Source organism: Chaetodon trifascialis, chromosome 5 (assembly GCF_039877785.1).
Source record: "Chaetodon trifascialis isolate fChaTrf1 chromosome 5, fChaTrf1.hap1, whole genome shotgun sequence".
In the NCBI taxonomy this organism is placed as follows: domain Eukaryota; kingdom Metazoa; phylum Chordata; class Actinopteri; order Chaetodontiformes; family Chaetodontidae; genus Chaetodon; species Chaetodon trifascialis.
The window spans coordinates 17,841,489-17,859,823 of NC_092060.1; the positions used below are offsets into that span (position 1 = coordinate 17,841,489).

The 18,335-nt window shown below is 42.6% G+C and overlaps 1 protein-coding gene across 1 annotated transcript; it reads left to right on the plus strand.

Moving 5' to 3' along the window:
* The first annotated feature begins 1,710 nt into the window (after window positions 1-1,710).
* On the plus strand, window positions 1,711-16,675 carry ssrp1a (structure specific recognition protein 1a). Its single transcript, XM_070962928.1, has 18 exons — window positions 1,711-1,786; window positions 2,610-2,689; window positions 3,544-3,729; window positions 7,289-7,394; window positions 7,547-7,740; window positions 7,847-7,947; window positions 8,119-8,248; window positions 8,350-8,453; window positions 8,753-8,881; window positions 8,962-9,183; window positions 10,240-10,312; window positions 11,927-12,059; window positions 12,157-12,202; window positions 12,328-12,460; window positions 12,643-12,810; window positions 12,902-12,999; window positions 13,099-13,273; window positions 16,167-16,675. Exons 2-18 carry the CDS (start codon window positions 2,636-2,638, stop codon window positions 16,233-16,235), a joined length of 2,121 nt encoding a protein of 706 aa, XP_070819029.1. The 5' UTR covers window positions 1,711-1,786; window positions 2,610-2,635; the 3' UTR covers window positions 16,236-16,675.
* The last annotated feature ends 1,660 nt before the right edge of the window (window positions 16,676-18,335 follow it).

Genomic DNA, 18,335 nt, shown 5'->3' on the forward strand with positions numbered 1-18,335 from the left:
CCTTTAATAAGGTGCGACTCCGGCTGGATCAGTTCATGCAGGCCAGGAGGACCCGGCAACCCCGCGACCCTCCAATCATCCAGGAAACCAGGAATTATATATTGCCTAACTCTGAAAAAATAAAAAAAAAACTGAGTTAGTTTGCTTTTCTTCTGAGTGTATTTTTATTTCTCATTAAAACTTTATAATTCCTGGGCCTGCCTGAGAATGAGATAATTCCATTAAGAGCAATACTTTCCCCTCGTCTTTTTAACGCAAAAGAAGGCCCGAAGTATCATAAATTAATTTATATACATCCAAATTAAAACTCTCAAATATCGTATACAACAAAATAAAAGTAAACTAGACGATTTCAAAAGCGAGGTAGGCGTTTAACATGAATAGGCCTTGTCGTCGACGGGAATATTTTAGCGTCTATAAATTTAGAGGCCTCCAATAAACTGCGCTAAAGTTGAGACACGCGCTGTTAATGGATCACGGACACTGAGGCGCCATATCTGATTTTCTGTTTGGGAGTATGAAGACAAGTGTCATCCCCGTGTTTGTCGTCTCCCTCCATTCCTCGGGTTTTAGATCTTCTTGAAAGCAGGATGTTGTCCTCTCACCTCCAGCTGTCACGCAGCGTCCCAACATAGGCCTTCACCGAGCGCGTGCAGGTTGGGAGTGCGTGCGCGAAGGGGGGATTCAGGTAGAGGGGTCAGTGTTTGTACAATCCTGGAAAAAAGTTAAATATTTTAACAAATTCTTCTCTCTCCCTCTGGACTATCTTGTTAAAGTGTCCCATAATCACTCAGAGACCCGTTTGCATCGCGCTCTGTGTAAAACCCCCCTGTGGCCCCTGAACTCTTGGGGGTCCCGACAGCTCCAGTATTACTGTGTGTGTCAGCTGGTGATGTCTGAAAATCCGTTCGGGAGTATACACCGCTGAAGCACAATATCACCTGGCATGATAAGGGTCTTAAATGGGTCCTGATTTAATATGCTGACGCCCCGTTCTGAAGCGGGTCCATTTGTTTATTTTAGTTTTGTACTTTTACTGGGGGCTGCATTTTTTAAAATTAATTTCCGCATCTAAATACTACCTAGCAAATCTTGGGCCAAGTAGAAAAACTGTACACACTGCACACAGAGTGGGAGAAACAGAGAGGTTCATAGGGGCCAAACGGTACATATCTGCCCCCTAGCTCTCCAGCAGATTAATCTGGCCATGAGTATCCTGTTAGTTTTATGCAATCCAGGGTCCTCTGTCTGCTGTGTATCATGCCGTCTCAAAATCTAACTGTTTGGACTGCGGTTTAGACGCTAATTGAAATGATATCCGCCTTTAAGTGGTACTTAAGGACTACAGATAGCATGCACTGTTACACTATGTGCTCGGTTGTGCTTTATGTTATGTAGAATAGAATAGAATAGAATAGAATAGAATAGAATAGAATAGAATAGAATAGAATAGGAACACACCAGGCCTGTTTCATTAGATGTGTTGTGTGCCACCCAGTGGTGATGCGCGGCCACTGCAGTCTGCTGCACCGCGCGGGGTCTACAACTTTCTGTTTTCAAGCAGGAGTTGCTATGAGCAACAAGATAGTTCAAACGCACCACAGACATCTGCGCCTGTAACACTCTAGAGTGTGTACATTTTCCATCACAGGCTTTAGTGATTATGAGGAAAAAGTCATCGCCAAACCGGAAGTAAATGAAAGCACCCCTGATTCTTTCCTGTGACGTAGGGCTAGCTCCCGATGCTACACGCGGGAAAAAGGCGAAGCTGCACAACGCATTGACAGTAAGACATGAAGTTTTCAAATAGTATTTTATCGCTTGTTTAGAAACTCGTTTGGGGACATTTGTAAGTACCAATGGAGTATAGGTTACCAACATGCTTTATTGGAGCTATTTTATTTGCAAAATTTACTATGAACATCACTTAATTTCTTTACACCGGCCTAGCTCTGTTGGAGCGCTCGATTTAAAGTACGGCGTATCTGTACGGTATTGTGGCGGGTATGTTTTACTCTGTTAAAAACATGGCTCTGGTGGACTGCGTGCAACGTCTTTTCATAAAGAAGCGCACCCGGTGCAGTTGAAGTTAGCCTAGCTATTGTTAGTGGCGCAGCAAGGTTTTAAGTTATCGTTGCTGTTTAAAATAGCGGAACCTGAACTTTACGAACCAATTTGTGGAGGAAGAAGAAGATAACAGTTGAAGCGTTTGTGAAACTTTGCTGTAGGGTAATGGCTTTTACTAAGCTAACGGTCAACAACATGACCTGTTAGCTAGTTCTGTACGGTGCTTTAAACCGTAACAGAGCGGCGGCGAGCGTCAGTGAAAGTCAAATGAGACTATGAGAGAGAAAACCAAAGGTTGACCTAAAAAACGCTGCTGTTAGTGTTTACATCATCACGGAACGGCAGATTTCTTCCTCCCATAAGTAAGACTGTGTATTTGACTTCGTCACTGCGTGTCTGACCACCATGTCCTCATCAACGTCAGACCATTTCCAATGATCCATGTTCTGAAACCACGGTTTATAAACCAGTGATGAATGCCATGCTTGATTCAAAGCCTCTGGATATGTGCTTGTATCTAATGCAGTTTGTTGTGTCTGCAGCGCATCAGTCATCGCCTGTAGCTGAGATGGGAGATACACTGGAGTTCAACGAGATTTATCAGGAGGTCAAAGGCTCCTGGGTCAGTATCCTCATCAACCACCTCTGCTCTCCAAACTGATATGGAGGAGAGGGGAACCAGGCTGGAGAGCAGTTCAGAATAATATGAACACACAGTTGAATATCCACTTTAAAATATACTATAAACAGCCCAGCAGCAGTTTTGTTCCAAGTATTTGTCCATTTCTGGTGTTAAAGGGTGTGTCTTTACATACAGGGACACACCCTTCACAATTAGTGAAATGCAAAAACACAATGTCCACAGTATGATAGGTATGAAGCTGAGCCGACTAACCTGCTTTGCATTTACTGGGATTCATACAAGATGATTGATAGAGTTAAAAAGTACATGTCAGTACAGCCCAGTATTAAAGTTATTCCCAAGAACAAGGGGGCTCAGTTCATAGATTTGTAGTTTCATACACACCTCCAGACTGAATCTAACCGTTAACCTGTGCTCATGTTTAACATCTTTGAGGCAAAGTCTGCTGTCTGTTTTAAGTTGGGTTGAGGAAAATGTTCAGTCGTTGTTTTTATGCAGAATCATTATTGTTAAGTTTCTGTGCAAAGTAGTTCAGCAACTAAGAGTTTGACGACTTGAAATTGCTTGTTTTTTGGGACCAACAGTCCAAAACTGAAAGATACATTTAAGTTCATAGAAGATGACAATGAAAAATGCTCACATTTGAGAAACTGTAATCAGTTAATTTAATTTACACCTTAAACTATTAATGAAACTATTGACAGGTGACTTATTGATTAGTTGTCTCTTTTCACCTTTAGACTAAACAAACTGTTTCTTGAAGCTTTAAACCATCATATTAACTCAAGTGCTGTGTCTGTCTGTATTTGTGTCTCTTCTCCTTGTTGCTGCAGAATGATGGACGGTTGCGTTTCAGCAAGCAAAATGTGGTTTATAAGAGCAGCAAGACGGGAAAGGTGGACAGCATCCCGGCTGGTGAGCTCAACTTGGCCCAGTGGAGACGCGTGTGTTTAGGTCATGGAATCAAGCTGGGCACAAGTGCAGGTCATGTCTACAAATATGACGGCTTCAGGGACACGGTGAGTGTCTTTTTTGTTAGTGTTGTTGTTCTTTATGTGCATGTACACCTGCAGGCTCCATGTAGATATATAGATGGGTAATCGATAAAAGGAAAAATCAGAATAGATGACTGGAGAAACGAATGAATGCAGATGCTTCCACACGGGTGCACTGCATGGTACAATTAATCAATTAGCTCCCTCTGTAGCCTGTATAGAAATGCTGAGCAGGCACAGTTGATTTGTATAAAGGCAGCAAGAGGAAAAGTTCCAAATGACTTTGAAAGAGAATTCATTGTTGAGGCACAGATGGTCGCTTCAGTCACAAAGACAGCTCAACTGGCTGGTGTTTCAATGGGAACAGTAACTATAGCATCTGGATTAGATCTATGGGAAAAGACATCAGTAAATAGGGTCAGAAATTGTGGTCATGTGCGCCACATGACTGTTATGATCGTGCCTTAGTGTCATATATAACAGAATAACAGCTTTTCCTCAGGTGGCTGTGTGTGTCAACACAGGACGTGATGAGACTGTCAGCAAGAACCGTCTGTCAGTAATTACACAGCAAGGGATATTATGGTAGGACTGCAGTGTATAAAGCCCTTATTACAAAGACAAATGCACATCTGAAAGTTCAGCGGTGGAGAAACCATCGACACTGGACTACAGAAATGTGGAAAAAAGTGACATGTCAGATGAGCCATCCTTCATATTCTCAGCAAGTGGGCGAGTGCATGTGTGGCGTACACCAAGAGAACGGTACAATGCTCAGCCCCTACAGTGAGGCGGTCCAGTGGCTCTGTTATGCTGTGGGGGACAGTTTGTCTCCTTAGAGGGAAGAGTCACTGCAAATTAATACAAAGTTGTTCCAAGCCTTCACCATTAGTTGTCTCATCCAGGACCACACAGTCACCACATCTCAGCCCAGGTGAACACAGATGAGAGATTTTATACTACTGTGTGAGACGGCGCTCCCCAACACCTTTAAAAAGACACTTTATGTTGGTTGTTCCTTTAATTTGTAAATTAGTCTGTACTTATTTCTTTGTGCAGCGCTGTCCTTATTTTTCCTGCTGTGGTACCTCAGTCGAGTCTTCCTCCCTGGTTGCATTTTTCTTCTTCTGGGAAATAATTGTTACCTTACACGGAGAACAAGGCAACAGTGGAATATTACAGACTGACACACACTGCCGGTTTGCCCAGCACTGTGTTTATGACAAGAGATGTAACACAAGCAAGGGGACCGCCGATAAACAACTTCCATACCTTGTCAGACGTTTCCATGGAAAAACGCTACCATCCTGTGAAAAAGGCCACCAGTTGAGCATGTGTGTGTGTGTGTTGCTATCAAAAATATGTGAACGAGTCGGCTCTCCTCTCCAGAGCTCCTAATGGGATTAATGAGGGAAACCAGCGCTAGCATGTGTGTTCCATAAACAGTGTAATCATCGGCTCATGTGAGTCAGTGTTTATATATCAATCCACAGAAACAATTTGGCCAGCAGACAGACAAGAAAAAAAAATTGTGGTCATGTTTGTTTTTATCACCCTATTTTTTTTTCTTTCACTGCTTCTCTGGGTGTACTGGGAATGTCAGCACGCAAGTGAAAAACTGGGATGGAGGAGCGGGTATAACCTGGAGTCTGTGGCTGTGAGCGGCGGCGTCTCCTGGGGTTAATCAGCGTATTTTTTTGGAGATGGATCCTCTCGTTTCGGAGCGCAGGGCGTGATGTCATTGTTTATTATCCCACAGCCAGTGTCAGTAATCGGGAGTTGGCCAGCGGTTCTGCTGCTGGCGAGCTGTACAGAAGCTTTGATGCATCTGTCCTTCTGACATCCTCAAGCAAGACATTGAATCTCTGCCAGCTGTTATGTAGCTGCCCTGTAACTGTCTGCTGGAGGAGCAGTGGCTGTAGAGGTGTTTACGTCACTCCTGTTCATGTCGCTTACATGTGTTGTGTGTAACTGGCCTGAGACGGCGTTTACATCCAGAGTGTGGCATTGAATGTATGCAGCTGCCTGTTGATGTTGCATCTTGATAGTTGGGCTGATACTGAACCTCCAAACTGTTTTGGTGCACATTGGCTTTGCAGACTTAAGAAAACTGTCATTTGTCACAATTTTAAGGCTTCAAAGACCAAACAGCAAATTGATTAATCCAGAAAATAAGATTGTTGCTCTCTTTCTTTTAAATAAGATATCTCAATAACAATCCAGACTGAGTGGTCATGTCGAGGGCTAGGTATTGTTTCTTGTTTCTGCTGTCGAAAAACTTGTTTATAATCATTAAAGACAAGAGCTTTTGTATCAACACCAAGACTTGGGTGTCATATCAACAATATTTGTGGGCATATTAGTAAATTTTACTATTGTTTTCATGTGAGTGTTGAAGCTGTGGAAAGCTGTTTCTTTGGTGTTGAAGAACCTTACCATGAAATAATTTTATGCCATTTCATGGGCCCAAAAATGTGGAAGCGGGGAAACATTATTCATTTTCTCCTTGTACATCCACGATTTTAACAAATGAGCGGTTGAAGGTTGTTGGGAGAGCGTGGTTGAAAAATGTAGTAATAAAAGACAGACGGGGTTGGTTCTGTTGGGTAAGACTGTGTGTGTCTGTGGTGGGTAGTGGGGGGTCTGTGTTTATTATGATTAAATGAGCTGAGCAACAACAAATCTGCCAAAACTGTAATGAGGAGTAGAGAAACACTCAACAGCAGGCCTGATGAGGAAACAGGGAATGAACGCACACACATTCACGCATCAACACAAACAGGCCACTTCTGCACAAACTCTTGATTTTTATGCATTTACGCATCTGCTCACACATGCTCTCTCTATCTAAACAACGCCTTAATGCAGGCTAACAAACATGGTGATGAACCTTAGTTTACATTCACACATGAACACACACACACAGACACAGACACACACACACACACACACACACACACACACACACACACACACACACACACACACACACACACACACACACACACACACACTGACTCTCTAGGCTCTAATTGGCTGTAATAACCTTATGGACAGGCAGATATCCAGGTGCGTAAACTCTGTTTCCCACAGAGTCTCATTCTCTACTCTGCACACACTCACACCACAATCACTTCCACATGTGTGTGTACTACTCGGACAGCGCCCGTGTGTGTGTGTGATTGACCATGTGTTTGTCGCTGTGTGTGAGTGTGTGTCCTTTCCAGTTGTAAGCAGGCCTGCAGGATAAATAAACATGCTGATTGTCAGCGGCGGTGTGGAGTGGAGGAGGACAGAGAGGGGCGGATGGATTACATTCACCTCCAGTGTTCCCAAGAGGCCTCCGCGGCGGGCTCGGTTATAATTGCGTTCTGATTAATTAGCCCTCCTTCCCCTCGCCGTTTTTTGAGGGTGTTTTTTAAGCTTTGACCCACGCATTGTCAGTGTGTTACCGCCTTGCTAACCTGAAGCTGCTGACCTTTTCATTTTTTATATCCTCCCCTCTTCTTTTCATCACTTCCTCTGCGGGCCACAAATTTTAATTTGTGTCTCTCTGTTCCCCCTCTTACCCTGTGTCCATCAGGACTTTGAGAAGATCTCAGAGTTTTTCAAGGCTAACTACAAGGTGGAGCTGACAGAGAAGGACATGTGTGTGAAGGGATGGAACTGGGGAACAGCCAAGTTCTCTGGTAATACATACATACACACACAGCAACTACAATGTCAGAATATTGTTTCAAAGGCCACCAGCAGTCCAAAGATAATCAGTTTACTTCCTTATATGACAAATAAAATCTCTGACAGTAGTTTTTCCTGTTTCTTGCTCCCTCACCCACCGCAGGGCCGCTGTTATCATTCGATGTGAACGACAACACAGCGTTCGAGATTCCACTGTCCAACGTGTCCCAGTGCGCCACGGGGAAGAACGAAGTCACTCTGGAGTTTCACCAGAATGACGACACAGAGGTCTCCCTCATGGAGGTCCGATTCTACGTCCCGCCCAGCCAGTCTGATGAACGACAAGACCCTGTGGAGGTGAGGAGGGATGGGCTGCTTCCTTTTCTGCTTCTTTCTGCATTTGTTTTTGCTTGTTTTGTCATCTCTGTTGATAATAGTGCTAAAAGTGTGTGTTTTCATACAGGCGTTTGCCCAGAGTGTATTGTCTAAGGCTGATGTGATCCAGGCCACAGGAGACGCTGTGTGTATCTTCAAAGAGCTGCAGTGTCTTACACCCAGAGGAAGGTAGACAATCAGCGTGTAAACACAAAACAAATGTGTTCTGTCATCAGTTGACACATTATCTGTAGCACATTGCAGTTTCATCAGTTAATGTACCGTTTGCATGACAACTCCCGTACCTCATCTTTTTTAAGAATTTAGGGACTGCTCTCACATTTCTTTTTCCTCTCTCAGATACGACATCCGTATCTACCCGACTTTCCTTCACCTCCATGGTAAGACTTTTGACTACAAGATTCCCTACACCACCGTCCTCCGTCTGTTCCTGCTGCCGCACAAGGATCAGAGGCAGATGTTCTTTGTGGTAAGAGGACCTTTTCTTTCTGACTTTTTTTGTACCCCAAATAAGCATTTCCCCCCTGTTATTTCTCTTTTCACACTCTTTCTTTTATGTTGTTTCAATAGATCAGTCTGGATCCTCCCATCAAGCAGGGTCAGACACGTTATCACTTCCTCATTCTGCTCTTCTCCAAGGAAGAGGACATCAACCTCACTCTCAACATGAGCGAGTGAGTATGTGACAGTGAAGGACACCATGATTTTATGGCCTGCGTGTAGACAGTACAATACAAATCTGTTACACTGCTAATGCAAGACCCCTCACTGCTAACATGAGCTCTATTGTATTCAGTACACATTTTGTGAAGTGTGTTACCACTAGGGGGAAGCAAATACTTGAAGGACTAATTTTCATGTGTTCAGTGTTTCAAGTAACTTCTATTCTTTGCATTGTTTCCTGCAAGCAGCAGCTGTCATAGTGTTGAATTTCAAGACATTAAACGCGTCCTTTCCTCTGTGTGTCTGACAGGGAGGATGTGGAGCGCCGTTTTGAGGGCAAACTCAGCAAAAACATGTCAGGTTCTCTGTATGAGATGGTCAGCAGGGTGATGAAGGCCCTGGTCAACCGCAAGATCACTGTGCCTGGAAACTTCCAGGGGTAAGCATCAAACACATGCACTAAAAACACATTTCCTTCTGTATTTAAGTATGTAATGCTAAACGTGCTTCATCTCTCAGTCACTCAGGAGCTCAGTGCATCACCTGCTCCTACAAAGCGTCCTCAGGCCTCCTATACCCCCTAGAGAGGGGCTTCATCTATGTCCACAAGCCCCCCGTGCACCTGCGCTTTGAGGAGATCTCCTGCGTCAACTTTGCGCGAGGCACCACCACAACCCGGTCCTTCGACTTTGAGATCGAGACCAAGCAGGGAAATCAGTACACCTTCAGCAGCATCGAGAGGTTAGGACACAGACACTTGCCCAGTGTCACCTAAATGAGTGCAGAGTGGTGGGAAACCCTCAAGTGATATTTGAGTCTGTTTAGGCACTTGGCAACAACTGGTACATTATACAGCATTTAATCACAGCTGTACTGCATATTGGTGAAGTTTACTTATACAAGACAGGTTTTTTTGGGGAATTTCATTTGAAAAATTATCATATTTGAGGACGAGGTAATGGCCTGTTCAAAGATGAGATGTTCTTTTTGAATGGAGAAAGTGCTGGTGTAACACCTGCTCCCACAGATTATGTATTGTTTGTAGCCTTCATGTTGCGAGATGAAGTGTCTCCAAGTCTGTTTACTGTGACTCAGTTAGAAGTCAGCCTGTCTTTCCTTTTCCCAGTTTCACCCGCTGGGGTTTCTGGAGGCCTGTGTAGTGTTTTTTGCTGCTTAGTGGAAATAACTTGTTCAGTGAGGCTGCCTCAAGCAGTAAAGATTTACTGCTGTCACAGATGATGTGGAGGTCAGAAAGACAAGTAAAAATGCAATGCTCAGCAAATATAATTCAGTTTTACATCTCATCAGGGTCATCTGATACTCCGGTCCGTCCGGTTCTGTAGTTGCTATTGATAGAGACTGAATGGAAAAAAAATTGTGTATTGGTATATTTTCACGCAGTTAAGTTTATCATACTTCACCACATTGTCAAAGCCTGAATTCAAATTTTTTGAATAACTGACTATATTAATCTCTTGCCAGCCTAAATTTCCTTTCATCTCAGTTTTCACAATTTTAATTAAGACCATACTGAGAAGCGCTACAACAGCCACCGACATGTAACCAGAGGTTTTGCCAGCTGATCAGTCTTGAGTCCAGTCCAGAATCTTAAAGTTAGTTTGCAGAAACATTTAAAAAGTGAGCAAGCATAAGAATGGAAATGTGATGTACTGATGTATTTAAAAATGATTTAAAGTTCTGTATGTTGTGTTTGTGATATAGCTTATCCCGATATTGATTTTCGATCACATCGTCCTGCCCTCACTCTGTCTACCCCGCCTTTCTCCTTTCCTTTAGAGAAGAGTACGGCAAACTGTTTGACTTTGTCAACGCCAAGAAGCTCAACATCAAGAACAGAGGGTTCAAAGAGGTAACTCTCCTCTAGCCATTTCAGCATCTCCCACTTTGCAAGCAAAGATATTACATATGTTCTGTCAGACTTCCATCTCAGATATTGATGCTTGTTGCCCTTCTCCTGTGTGTCTGTCCTTGTACCCCTGTAGAAGAAGGTGGGTATGGTCACGGGCGTCACGTGTGAATTAGACGCTTGAATTTCTCAGTGTGGAGTGATTTCTGCTTGCATGGTGTGCTGCTGCGTGTGTTGCAGAGGAATGGGTCCGATAATACTGATTTTGTTTGGACATTACCAATGCGATTGGTGTTGAACCTGATAAATCCTGAATGATTTATTACTAATCATGGGACCTGCGAGGTGAAGGAGTGTGTGACTGATAACTGAGCGTGTACATTTGTTTGCATCATGCTGACTAATGTGTGGTCCGGGGGCTTTTGGTGTGCTTTAACAGTCGACACAGCTGTTATCATGACCACTGCCTAATAGCCAAAATACATGGGGCTCGGATACAATGTGTCACGTCGGCGGGGCGTTTTTTTTTGTTTTTTTTTTTACCTGCTACACAGACTCCTTATTTGTAGTGTTTGGTTGTGTGCCAGCCATGTTTTCTGAAGAGATTTAAAGTAGGACGCTTTTGAAAATGGGTAAATTAAAGCATTTTCACTTGAAATACGACAAAAATCAAACTTGTCTACATGTCGACTCTAAATTTATTTTCAGAATGTGCTTTCGGCAGTGCGTGCTCCCGTCCATTTTGCCTCTTAACGTCATATATTGACTGGTACTGAATTGATTAGATCATTTTAATTACAAGGATCATGGACACACTTTGATTTGGCTAATTTATTTTTGTGTGTAAACTAAAAGCACCCGCAAGGGTCGACCTGCTGCGCTGCTTTTTGAACATATTTTTTTAATGTAGCAGGGGAATAAAATAGACCGGCTGCATCAAAGCGCAACAGCTTCAGTTGATTACGTTGGATGCGCTCTGCTGCAGCAGACGCGTCGCACCGCATCTGTGCCCCATGTATTTCTGCTGCGACACAGGCAGTGCTGATTGCTTTAATGCTGTCTGTTGACATGTTCCTGGTCTGTCTGACAACACAGTTCAAATACCAACAACGAGGCCATCTGTAGCCATGGTGACAGGGTCAGGAGAGTGGGTCAGTGGAAATGAATGGGCCTGCTCTCCATTTCCTGTCGTGGTTTTAATAAGCTCTTCCCTGACTTGCTGTCTGTCCGTCCCCTGGCAGACGCAGTTAGCATGGAGATGGGAACGACCACGTGGGAGCACATGAAATAATTGATTTTATATACAATGTTACACTACAGCCAGCCTCGACAACATCTTTAGTATTTAACTGTTTACACTTTGTGTGTATAATGTTGCACTGAACTGGACAAAGATGGAGGTGAAACAGCTTGGGCTCTATTTTCAGTGTTTACTTGCATTTTATTGGTGAAATGATTAATCAGTTCTGAAGTAATTCTTAACTGTAGCCTGAAATTTAGATGATCTCTGCCTCACTGTCAGTAGGTCGAGGAAGATTCTCCTTTGGCTGTGCTGTGTTGTGGGTAGTGTTGGTTTTTTTGGGGGGCTTTCTTTTTGACCGTGCAGTTTACTTTCAGGGCATGAAGGGTAATATTGACGAGTACAGTGACTCAGATGAGGACCAGCATGATGCCTACCTGGAGAGGATGAAGGCTGAAGGCAAGATCAGAGAGGAGGGCAACGACAGCGATGAATCAGATGCCGAAAGCGGTGAGTAACAGTCTCTGTGTGGTAGAAGTAGGCGATACATGTTCAGAAGACCAGCAGGTCTGACTGGGAGCATTTCTGTTCTGTTTAACTGTTTCAGATGAGTCATTTAACCCTGGGGAAGAAGACGATGACATTGCTGAAGAGTGAGTGACCTTTCCTTTAGATCGCTGTTTGTTTGAGACTTGGAGACTTGCTTGAAGACTTGTGGCTTCTTTCACCCAGCTGACGTAACTGTACCCATTTCTGTTTCTGCACCTCCGTCAATCAGGTACGACAGCAATGCCTCTGCAAGCGACAGCAGTGACGACGGGGATGATAGCGATGATGAGGGCGCAAAGAAGAAGAAGGCGAAGAAAGCCAAAGTGGTGAAGGAGAAAAAAGAAAGGAAACCACGCAAAGAGGTGAGAGAGCATTCGGACAGTAGGAAGACGTGAGAGACATATCAGCTTGTAAAGAAGGAAAAATTCAAGCAACAGTTTTTCTTTTCTTTCCCTGGAGGATACTCCCAGTATTGCAAAATATCATCCTCTATAATTTCACACATTTACCTGTCAGTTTCTTTCCTTTTCTTCAATCGGAGTAGAAGAAGCAGAAAGATACCGGCGGCCCCAAGAGGCCAATGAGTGCCTACATGTTGTGGCTCAACTCCAGCCGTGAGCGAATCAAGTCGGAGAACCCGGGCATCTCCATCACAGAGATATCCAAGAAGGCCGGAGAGATGTGGAGACAGCTGGGCAAAGAAGAGAAGGAGGTGAGGAAGGAGAATGAGGAGCAGGAGAGAAAGTTTGCTGTAGTTTCACTCATGATGTGCATGACGTCCTGTTGATTCCTGTGTCCTTCAGGAGTGGGAAACAAAGGCAGGAGAAGCCAAGAGGCAGTATGATAAAGCAAAGAAGGAGTACAAAGAGAGCGGCGGTGGATCAGCCTCCGTTTCCAAGAAGTAAGGTTCAGTCTTTTTTAATTTTTTGACACAACTGGTCTTAAATATGTGCTTAAATATAAATGTATGACTTTTTTCTTCCCACCTTTGACCCATTAGAGAGAGTAAAAAGTCTGGAGGTAAGAAGGAAGAGAAGAAGAGGAAGTCTGCTGGGGGAGATAAGGACAAAGAGCGGGGAGGAGGCAACGACAGCTTCAAGAGTCGAGAGTTCATTGAGACCAGCGAGGAGAGTTCGTCAGACTCTGACCACAAGAGCAAGTCCAAGAGGAAGAAGGTAAAGCCAGTACAGACTGCAGCAGTTAATGCGTTCATCCTCGTCTGTGTGACATTACTCGCTGCAGTGAATCTGTTTTCCAGATATCTATTAGTGTAGTCAATCGATTAAAATATTTTATCGTGATTAATCGCATGAATGTCATAGTTTACTCGTGATTAATCGCAAATTAATCGCACATTTTCATCTATTCCAAATGTCCCTTGAAATATCATTTTAATAATCTTATCAACATGGAAAAGTGGATAGGCTTGCTTTATGCAAATGTTTTTTATTGAAAACAGCGTGTAGAGTTATATTTCACACTGACATTCTCACTTTGAGCAGTCGTTCACATTTGAATGAATCAAATCTCACGCGATTTAACACTGTCAATAAACAATGACAAAAAAATAAATACTTGGTTACAAAAAAGCCCCTTCAACAACCCTTTCTAAGGGATCAAAACAGGGTGATACTAGATAAAGTTACATAAAGTTACGAAGTGCACATCATTGTAAATTAGGACTCAGGCTATAGTGCAGTTAAACCATGGCTTAAACCAGGCATGTCCAAACTATTCCACAAAGGGCCGTGTGGCTGCAGGTTTTTCCTCCAACCAATCAAGAGGATGCAGTCTGACCAATCAGCTGTCTGAAGACTGAGATCAGCTGATGAAATGAGTCAAGTCTGGTGTGCTGCTGCTTGGTTGGAAAGAAAACCTTCAGCCACTCGGCCCTTTGTGGAATAGTTTGGACATGCCTGGCTTAAACTTTCCTTTTTTAAGTTTACTTTGAACGTAACAGCATCCATATTGCCTCTGTCGAAAGCTATCCATTGTCACCTGGTTTTGACAAGGGGGCGGCAGAGAATTTGCATTCGCCGTGTGTTTGGCCATCAAGTGGTATTTCAGACTGGATGTGCTGTGGTGATAATTCAGTGATAACTCAGTCAATACAATGCAATACACTCAGTGAAGACAACACACACAGATAACTTTGGTCTTGTCAGTCGACCCATCTGATAACTTTTTGAAACTAAACTTTCCATTCAGAATCTTGTTCGCATCCATTTTGCCATTTCACGCTTGACATCCACACAAACCGGTAGCCTACTCTTTTACAAGCAGGCAGGACCAAACGTGCGTGGGGCGTGCCTATTGTTTTGTTTCCGGTTTATAACCGGATCCAGTAGATTTTCTTACGTTACTCGCAGTGGCCACAGCTTATAAAAAACTACAAGTTCACTAGGTCACAAAGAGCGTCAATACTGCGATTAAAAAAAAAAAAAAAAAAAAGACGCCGTTAAAATTGATTTGCGTTAACGCGTTGATAACGCAACATTTTTGACAGCACTAATATCTATATGAATTTTGTGATGATCCACGCATTAAGTGCAGCATTGTTACTCATCACTTCTAAGTTTACATTACAGGTCGATATAGAGATTGTTTAAAGTGATTTTCTTTACAGTGACGGTATTATAGCACTCTATTGCAGAAATAAAATAGACTGTATTAACAAATCTAAAGGAGCATATCTTAAGAAAGAACAACTGATTTTAAAGAAAGGAAGTGTGTATTGGCTCCAAATAGGAATGAAATGCCCCATAATGTAAGCTAATTTGTGACTTTCATGTGATTCATTCTGAGACTGACCCCACAGGGCATATCTATCAAGCACATGTATATATGGCAGCAGCAGACACACATACCATTACATAAGAGACTCTCCTGGAACAGCAAAACCAGCTGAGCTTGTGTTGCAGTATGAAGTGTGGAGATGACGTTAAGTCTGGCTGTGTGAGACATCCACATCCCAACTGCTACTCTGGTTATTAAATTGGCTTCAAATGAGGCTGAATGTTCACAGTTTCTCTCTGCAGTCCATCTTTATTAAATACACGTATATTGCTCCATAGCTGTGGAACATCTTAACACCACACTCAGCAGGCTAACCAGCAAAACAAACAGTGAAGCAGCATAAAAATGGCAGAACCTACAAGTTCTAAGTTTGAAGACAGTATCAATCTATCCTTGCTTAAGAGTTTCCCTGTTGTTGTTGTTGTTGTTGTTGTTGTTGTTGTTGTTGTTGTTGTTGTTGTTGTTGTTGTTGTTGTGGTGGGGACATTTCCATTAAGTTAATCCACTGTTTCTCCTCTTCCTTGGATAGTGGGAGTAGATGGTTGTTGCAACCAATAAATCGGCATGCGTTGCTCATAACGTTGCGTTCCTCACCATAGTCGGCATTAGTGACAGAAATACCTACTGGTGGTAACTCCTATTCTATGAGTACACGCGTAACCCTCTACCTTCATGCTATTGCTATTGCTACACTGAAGCACATTATTTTAAGACTTTTGTCATGATGTTGACGGTATTGCAAAATCCATATTGTGGCAGAACATGATTCTGGTATACAGCCCACCCCTGCTAGCAGGTAGCTATTAGATTTTAGTTCCTGGACAGACACAGTAAACCGTGAACACTGACAGTGCGATGCAGGTGTTTGTTTACAGTTGTGAATAAATGTAGTAGTATTAAGCTCTAGTTAGGGGCAGCAGCAGTAAGATTTACTGTAGCTAAAAAGTTAAAGTTAGCTTTCAAAGATAGCTAGCTGCTCAGTGAGAACCTGGTACTTTTATTTTCAAAGTGTTTTATGTTTGAGTGAACCTGGAACAAACAAAGTGACTTGATAGGAGGCAAGAGAAGATTTTTGAAATTACTAAGTTATGGTGAAGCTGATGGAGGGACAGCTGCAGGGAGGAGACAAAGCTGCACAGGTAAGAGTGTGAGAGGGAGAGAGAAGTAACATATGGGAGAGAGTGGAAAAGAGGGAATATAAGCCATGTTTTTCTGTCATACTGTTTTACTCTCAGACACTGTACTTACCCCCTTTCTTCATATTTTTTTTAGCAGGAATCAGAAGAAGAGGAGGAAGAGGCTGTGTCCACACCTGCCAGCTCAGAGGAAGAGTCTGACTGAACGTACACACTTTGACCCATCGTACACACAGGACCAAGCACTGATACTCTCTGCTGAGATCACACAGATGGACAGACAAAGACAAAAGACTTGAGGCGGATTTTTCTTCCACATGTTTTGTTTGAGGAGTACAAGCGCATCTTGTGACCATCTCTGAAAGCTCCTGTAATATTTGATATTTGAGCAGGTTTTCCTACTGACAGCTCACTGAGACGCTGTTATAGAAATCTTGAAGGTTTTTTTTTTCCATCTCATCCAGGGAGATGGTTGTTGTAGTTTTATAGCAATGAGGGCTGTAGGAGTTATTAGGTGATGTGAACAGATGTTATTCCTCCTGTGTAAAGCATTTAAAAACCACAGTTCAGTGATTTTTCTTTTTTTTTTTGGACATGTCATGTTTTCAGGCTTAAATAAATAAATGAATCATTTTTAATAAATCCTTTCTTTGCGGTGTTTTTTTTTTTTTTAATTTAACCTCTTGTATCATGCTGAAAGCAGCAGCTTTAAATTGGTTTTGCGGTAGCTACTAATGGAGTTTCACTTTAAGGAAGGTGTTTTCACTTATTTTGCCTGATTTCACCTGTTCTCAGCACTGTGTTGGTCAGTTTGTAGAGACGCCTGTGCTTTGCATACTCCAAAGTAGTAAAAAAGGCCTGTTGCAGCATAATGTAGAGTTTTAAATTGAATTTGTATCTGTAGGGTAATGTAAACTCCTCTTCAAATTCTATGCAATATTAGAGTCTACAGCGACTTGTAGCGTATTTTGACATTTAAACCTGCAAGACATCTGATCCTGTGGTGTTTTTGGCTTAAGGTGGCCATGTTTTTATTTATAACGTGGTTGAATATGGTTTCTGATTGAAACAATGGAATTAACATTTAATATTCTGAAACATCACCTCTTTTTCCTCTTCTTTTCCACTGTGGTCTGCTAAAAGGCCTGTTTTCACCACTTCCATGCATTTGCGTTACGGATACGTTTGAATGGAGAATCTGATTTCAGCCAATCTTTTAATGATCCAACAGTAAGCTCACGCCCAAAGAATGAGTTGAACCTCAGAGTGACCATTTTCCAAACTCTCTATACAAGAGCTCATTTATACATTTCTACTGTTACTTTTGATGGCATGAAAGCAATCTCTCCACTGCAGGAATGATGCTGCGGCTCAGGGAGATTCCACTTTCGCAGAAGAAGACCAAAAGCTCTTACTGTAGTCTTACTGTAGGAATTCCCAACGGATTCCTGTCCACACTGCTGTTCCACAGCGAACCCATTTAACCAGCCAAGGTGGTTTGGGAGTGTGTGTTATTGGAGGGAATCAGATGGCGACACTGGTGAATGTTTGAGAGACAGTGGTTTCAAACGGTAGGCCGAGGCCTAAGTACACAGCGGTTTGTAAAAGGGCTGCTATATTAGGATTGAACAGTGTGGTTTTTAAGAGCCAAACACTACCGGATGTGTGGTTCACTTCCAGTTGGGCAGTGTTGGTTTTGATGATAAGGTACTCCTCCTGCTGCAGTAAGACTGACCAGATGTCCTCAGAGTGATTGATCGTCTTTATTGTCTGTTACATGTTATGACATTGGATTGTTTTTCGCTTTCAGATCTCCTTGTGTCCCCACTTTCCGTAATTTTGCTGCACTTTCTTTTCTAAGTCTCATTTTGCTTTGAGCTAAATGCTAATGTCAGCATGCTAACATGCTCACTGTGCTCACGCTGTGCTCACAATGCTAATATGCTGATGTTTAGCAGGTATAACTGTCTCCCATGTTCGCATCTTAGTTTAGCGTGTTAGCATGCTAACACTTGCTAAGTAAAACTAAACACAAAGTGCTGCTGAGGCTGATAGTTTTCAAATTGTTTGGTCAAAAAACTAAGTATTTGACAAATTAAGATGTTACCCTGACTGCAATGCTCGATTAGAAGTCGCGTATCATCAAAATGATTACCCTGAAAAACTAATTAGAATCATATCCAAAGATATCCAAGAAGTCTGCACTGCAAAACCTCAGCTCTCAAAAAACAAGAAAATAAGCAATAATATGATGCAAATGTTACTTTAAAAAAGCGAGAGTATCTGTTCAGCAAGTAAAAATATC

What these genes read in the sequence shown, in the direction of transcription:
- ssrp1a (XM_070962928.1), top strand. Translation starts at nt 2,636, where the DNA reads ATGGGAGATACACTGGAGTTCAACGAGATTTATCAGGAGGTCAAAGGC. An exon ending in TGTCTTACACCCAGAGGAAG is followed by an intron (nt 7,948 to 8,118) that starts GTAGACAATCAG and finishes TTCCTCTCTCAG; the next exon opens with ATACGACATCCGTATCTACC. An exon ending in AAAGGAAACCACGCAAAGAG is followed by an intron (nt 12,461 to 12,642) that starts GTGAGAGAGCAT and finishes CAATCGGAGTAG; the next exon opens with AAGAAGCAGAAAGATACCGG.